Here is a 6,576-nt window from a genome sequence, read left to right as displayed (position 1 = left end):
CAATGTGTCTTCCCACATTTCCAAAGATGAACAACTGAGAAAATTCACAAATCTAAACTGGAAATTTTCTCCTTGGTAGGATGCAAGAGTTCAGATAACGCATGTAGAAAAAACCCAGGCTCAGATCTAAGGATCTTCAATAGGTTCACTACATAATGAATCACAACATAAAATATAATCACAAAATAGTGCCACAATTCACCTGATTTAAAAAAACATATACGTATGATTTTTGTACATAAAAATTCTTTAAGATAAAGTCATTAAGGTATAAATATAAATGAGAAACTGGGTGCCTACCTCCCACCCCAGCCATTAAAAAGGAGATATCCAAACAGGCTTATTTATCTCCTTGGTCCCAAATATTTATGTTACCCTGTATTTGTTCCTGTATCTAACCCCCGTGTATTTGTACTAACCGAGCTGAATTTTGGTGTTCCAGGCAAATTTCAGGGAAACATGGATACTGATGATGACACTGCGCTGTCACCTCGTTGTTTGTGGTGTTAGGAGGTTCAGAGTCGTGGCAGGGCAGCGAACGCTCTGTTTGCTCTCCCATTTCATGGTCCTCATCATCAGCCCCTGTCTGAGGCACTGAGGAGGGGTTTGGAGGGACCTTTTCAGCAGGGAGGAAGCAAGGCAGAGACAGCTCCAGAATCTGGGAGCAGCTGGAGTGCCCAGCCAAGGGAATGTGTGGCTGTAGGATACCCCAGTGACCCCCAGGACAGGACTGTGACAACGGCCTGGGGCTGTCCCTGACAGAGGAAATCCTGAGCGCAGTACAGTCTGCAGGACCCTGTTCAAGTAATCCTCCTCCTTGTTTACAAATGCTAAATTAAGGTAGAAAGTAATGGATGTTGAGAATTTTCCCATGTCAAATAAAAATATTTATTCCCCTTTACATATAAATTCCACATTTTGAGGGCTGAGTGCTTCTACTCTTCTGTTTCAGGGTATGACAAGTGAAGATCACAGAACAAAGGTGAACATTTAACAGCTCTTAAACCTGCTGTTACCTCTTTCTGTTGGTTTTTCCTACTGTGTAAGTCTCACTTAAATTTAAAAATGGGCTGTGGATGCAATTATCAAGCATGTCTTACCAAAAGTGTCAAAAAAATCAATGTAGCTGTGGGCCATATTTTGTAAATCTTACACAGAAGAAACGGCTTTTCAGGTTGTTATGACCCTGAACAAAATAAATTATGTGCTTTCATTATTAATTCCAAATGACTGGCAAACAAACTCTGCACCAATGGAATGTGAAGGACTGCACTCTGTATTCCATGTCCACCAATGACAAGTAATGGAAGGTAAAAACATCATCTGAAAAACCAGAATCTGGATGCATTTCACACAGATGTAGCACGCACTGGACTCTGTGTGCAACTGACAACTGCTGAATGTACAAAGTGAAATCTGTGGTTCCATCTCAGCTGCTCAGACTCTGTTTTATACTGCTAATAAAATGGGATTGGGAGAGAAGCCAGGATGGGTGGTAGGGAAGTTCCTTGTAATCTGGCTGTCGGTGGCAGCACCACCAGGCAATTCCCCAAAAATCAACAGCTGTCAGGGGAGGCTACAGAAGCAGTGCAGGGTAGGGAGCAAACCTGTGAACAACCACAAGTACAATGAGAAACACTAATTGGGAACAGCAGCAGCTCCCACGGGGCACAGATTCCCTCGCAGGCAGCGGAGCACGGCAGAGCCAGATGTTCCCCACGGCTGCTCCAGGCACCTGAGCTCCAGAGCTGGACGTGCTCTCTCAGCTGCAGACTCCAAGGGCTCTGTTTGTCACAGTCCCGACCCCGTTTGCTCCCTGATGCGTGCCGTGCCTGGGATATTCCTGGGATGAGGATGTTCTGTGGGGTGGGGAACATGGGGGTGGGCCCTCACCAGGCTCTGCTGGAGAAGGTGGTTCCCAGGTGAAGCAGTCTCAGCCCGTACTCTGACTGCCACAAGCTCACACCACGTCCCACAAGCATTTCTCTGTGTTTATATTGCATTTTCTGCCCCACAGATGGTGCAGATTTTCTAAAGATAGGTTCAGTAGATGCAGCAGCTCGGCTCTGGCTCGTGCATCTGTGTGCAGCCTCACCAAGGGCACAGGCACAGCAGGCAGGACATGAGCCACTTCAAGGGCCAGTGCAGTCACAAGGGGGTCAGGGCTGGGTGGTGCTGGGGAGGCATTACCACAACTGCAGCCAACTCCCACCATCATCAGTGCTGAGTTCTGGCCAGAGAAAGGGCCATGAGCAATCATTTCCACACTGCCATGGCTGACCAGCCAGGAAGGATCCTTCACCTTCATCCCCAGGGAAGTCTGCAGCAGCTTCATCACAGTCTAACCACCACCAGTCCTTCAGCTCTGGGCTCTGGAGAAGTGACAGCAAACACCAAAAAGGGATGACATTAAAATCCTTGCAGCAGTTATGCCAGACCCCAAACCCTGTGCTGGGGGAACCAACAGAAAACACTTCTCCACACCTTGAGAGAGACCCCAGGACATCAGGGACCCTCTGGACCAATGAAGGGTGTCAGCAATGGGCTGAGCCCCTCTCTCTCTGCATAAATTTTCATTGCAAAGCAAGTGAGGCAGCAAGGCAGACAGGTAACAAAAACAGGGAAAGGTGAGTCTCAGATGAACTGAACCACGAGCTTCAAAGGAGGAGGTAATGGTTCTGCCAGTTCCCCATCTGATCTTTGTAAAAGGAGGATGGGAGAGGAAAGGCTTCCTTTTCTCTTACCTTTCAACTGAGTCAGTGTCTGTGCTCTGCTCGGGTGCCAGCTTTGCGTAACTCAGAGGCAGATTCAGGCCCACAACTGGGCCTACAGTACTGAGCCACAGTATGATGTAATTTGTGTGTCTAGGGGGAAAAAAAAGACAAAAAAAGAGCCATAAACATATTATCCTGGCTTTTTCTGAACTGCAGACAGACTCAACAGTCACAACTTCAGATGGGGCTATTCCTTCATTCTTCCTATAGCAAATATATTTTAATGTTCAGGTCTGAAGTGACAATACAGAAATCTCATTCTGCTTGGACCAAGGAAGTAGTTTTGGCCATTTCCACTCTGCAGCTGATTGACTTCACCTGCATTGCACAAAGCTTTGCAAGGCCCAGCAGTGCCCCTCACCTGTGGTGTTTCTGTGAGCTACCCAGCACAGCAGAGATGAATTCATTGGTTCGGCAGGGGTGCAGAACAAAGAAAGGCTGCCCGAGGATGGGGTGCTCCTAAGGGGGAACAGAAGTTGCTCTGTTACGGAAGGAAAGAACAGAAAACTCATCACATGCATTTGGAAAAGACAAGGCAAGGTGCAATCAGCCCCTGATGCAACTTTTCTCACTTCCGAATCTTAGCTCACATTGCTCTTCCTATGACAGTCATGACAAATTAATATATACTGTATATATTACACATCATTCATACATATTGTCTCTTAAAAGGGAAGCAAGACCAGGAACCAGGCTATTGGCACTATATTAGTTAAAATCTAATGGTTTGAGAAAGTATCTCAAAGTTACAGTACCAGCATTAACCTGGCTGCAGAGCGGCAAAGCTACTGTGTAAACCAAAGTCTGATCAAATGTAACACATACACCCATCCCCTCAGGAGAAAAGGTCTCCAGCAACCCTGAGCCCTGGTATCTTCTCAGGCTGGTGCTGGGAGATACACGTGGTTCAGTTTGGAGAGGGAGCAAGAAGGGAGAAGGAAGTGCTCCCAAGGTGGCTTTAACTTCCACTACGTGGCATATCCTCGTTTTAGGCCAAAAAGAGTCTTAAAGCAGTTGTTCTCCAAGAAGCCCAGTCAAAACTGTCCTGAGGAAGAACAGAAACTCGTGTTTTGACTGCTGAGCTTGGAGTCAGACACAGTCCCTGCCACAGGGCTGGCTCTGCTGTTTCTCGCCCCGTCACTGTGGACATGGCACGGCTGCACACTCAGCCCAGGGCTCCACAAAGCTTTCATGTGATCCACATCATTTCATGTGATGAGCAGGACAAATGTTCTATCTCAGAGCCACAGCAGTGATCCCATCAGCTCCCGCACAGGACCAGCATCTCCCGCCGCCTCGGCGTGTCCCAGGGAAAGGATTTTCCTTCAGTGCTGCCCAGGCCACCAGCACAAGCAAACCCCAGCTCATCCCCACACACGAGGAGCAGGGAATGCCACACTGGTGCTCTGGCAGGGATGTCCCCTGTCCAGGCTGGCACAGCTGCAGCCAAACCCCTGAGCTCTGAGGGGTTGCCTCAGCTCGGGCTGAACTGCTGGCATGGAAGAGAAGGCGCTCACAAAGGCTTCCTGATACCCAGGAAAAACTCCTCCTGCAAGCAAGAAACACAGCCTGGAAAACCAACCAGAAAAGCCTAGAAACAAACCCCGAATCCTGCCATCTTCAGCAGGTAGCACGTGTTCAATGCTATTAACTATTAAACAGGGGCTCTCACAGCTGAAGGACACTTGGTTCTGATGCTGAAAATGTTCTCATGAGGATCAATCACTTCATGTCTAAGAGAACTTGAAAAAACTTCCAGAAGTGTCAGAACATACAAAAGAGTGTTCAGAAAGCTTTGTTTCACACTGCAAACAGGTAACTTGCATAAGAATGCTACCATACGCTGTTGTTAAAAGTGAATTGATGCACTTTTTCTTTGAGAAAAAGTAGTATTTTGAGTTAAAATCCCCTTTTCACTATCTGCTAGCTCAAATTCACTTAGGCCTCCAAATGATTCCATAAAACACATGGATTGTGACAATGGTATTCCTTAAAGGTAGCTAAAAAACATGTATAGATAAATAAAGAATATTTAAGTAAGGAAAGGTAACAAAAAAAAGTAAATTGTGCAAAAATTTCAGCCACCTCCCTTAAACAGGAGAAGAATGCAAGAGGCAGCACACTCCCAGAAAGAAGAGAGAAGTAACCTGGGTTTAAGTGACTTAGCTATTTGAACACGACATGAAGATAATTCCCAAAGCTGAATATTCAGCCTGAAGTTATTCCCAACCATCCTGACCCCCAGTATTTGATTCTGCCCTGCAGGTCTTGCTTCAGGAGAACACCAGCGAGTGACACACGGAGGCCAGACCTGGGTTTTTAAAATAGCTTATTAGCTTTACATTCTACATCTTTCTTCTTTTAGTCCTTCCCCTTCTTACAGCATGACAACAGAGTGACACTGAAACCATTCCCAAACTCAGAAATTCCATGCTACTCAAAAGACAGGAACATGTCACACACTGACAGGAAAGCCACAAAAGTACAAGAGATCACAAGAAATCCTGAGCCAAGAGCCATTAAGGAGCAGCCTTTAAAAAGGAAAAAGGCTGAGGTGGGGAGGAGAAGCTTGTGGAGCATCAGGGAAAACACTCTGAGAGCATCAGCTGTGATTCAGTCAAAATCCTGCCTTCCAAATCCTGTACACAATGGCATCCCTGTGAGGCTCTGATGTACACTCAAGGTTAAACCACTGACACAGCAGCTCTGAGGAGGAAGCACGGGGATGCTGCCAATAAAAATGCAGGAGTTATCAAAACCCTGGATGATTTCAGAATTGCTAATGGGCTACAGAGCCTCTCCCTGCCAGGCTCCAGCCCGGGGCTGGCCCAGGAGCCCCCCTGCCCTGAGAGAGGGTGGAGTGTCTGCAGTGGGATGAACCCCAAGTCCTTCTCAAACACTGTCAGAAGTGTGAAAATAAACAAAAGTCTGTGCTGCATCAGCTTCATTAGCATTGGTTCAGTATCTGCTGCAGTCCCTGGCAGAATGATGACACTCCACATGCACTGAAATGCATCCTGAGCAAAATATTAGGGCAGCAATACTACCCTTCATCTATGCTGGTCAGTGCCAGTTACGCCAAAAATATAAAGTCCTACTGGGACTTCATGAAAAAAAAAAAACCAAACCAGTACAAACAATATATAAGAATCATCCCAACTTCTAGTTTACAATTAATCTTTCTCCAGTCAGTCATGCACCAGAGCAGTGTGAGAGTTTCAAGCCAATTCCCACAAGCACTCGCTGGCATTGTACTGCAAGAACCCATTTGCAGGTTGCCCACAACTCTTCTGGGCAGTAAAGCTCTGACACACAGTTCATTTGAAATCAACAGCATTATTTTCTTGGATCTGTATATGATTTTGGATCTATCTACCTATGAGGCTGATTTATAGCACTGCCTGTTCAGCACCATACACTGGAATCCTTCACACATCTGCATATCCCTCTGAGTCTGACGCAGCTGGGATGGGAAAGGAATACTTCCACTGGCAGGAACCAGCTCCATTGAATTTGGAATCTCAAAATGTTGCTTCATTTATTTTCTGTAGGAAGACCTCTCTCCCAGGTGACCTCAGAAAAAGATGTGTGAGGATGTTCTGTGCCTGATGCTGTAGCTGCTGCTTCAACTCCTTCCATCAAAAAACATGGAAGAGAGAGATGGAGGAAAGACATGAAATGTTTCAGGGGGTAGTTTGAAAATGGATGAGAGTCCTGGAATGGTTTGGGTTGGAAGGGACTTACAGCCCATCCAGTGCCATCCCTGCCATGGGCAGGGACACCTCCCCCTCTCCCAGGCTGC

At 46.6% G+C, this 6,576-nt stretch overlaps 1 protein-coding gene across 3 annotated transcripts in view; it reads right to left on the bottom strand.

Annotated features, from left to right (window-relative positions):
* Positions 1-120: 120 nt before the first annotated feature.
* The window catches only part of ATG10 (autophagy related 10), a 65,218-nt gene continuing 58,762 nt past the window's right edge, over positions 121-6,576 (bottom strand). For 2 of the 3 annotated variants that reach the window (XM_017730825.1, XM_017730826.1), the window contains 3 exons: positions 3,136-3,233; positions 2,745-2,864; positions 121-2,372 (listed from right to left, as the gene is read on the bottom strand). In XM_017730825.1, the coding sequence (XP_017586314.1) occupies positions 2,360-2,372; positions 2,745-2,864; positions 3,136-3,233 (231 nt within the window). In that variant the 3' untranslated portion in view covers positions 121-2,359. Of the gene's footprint in view, positions 2,373-2,744; positions 2,865-3,135; positions 3,256-6,576 lie in introns of those variants that run through there. The other variant, XM_017730829.1, reaches the window with a different exon arrangement.

The sequence above is a fragment of the Corvus brachyrhynchos genome, unplaced genomic scaffold (assembly GCF_000691975.1).
Source record: "Corvus brachyrhynchos isolate BGI_N302 unplaced genomic scaffold, ASM69197v1 scaffold144, whole genome shotgun sequence".
Lineage (NCBI taxonomy): Eukaryota > Metazoa > Chordata > Aves > Passeriformes > Corvidae > Corvus > Corvus brachyrhynchos.
Note: the sequence above shows the minus strand (reverse complement) of the source record. Positions and strands in the feature narration are given on the sequence as shown.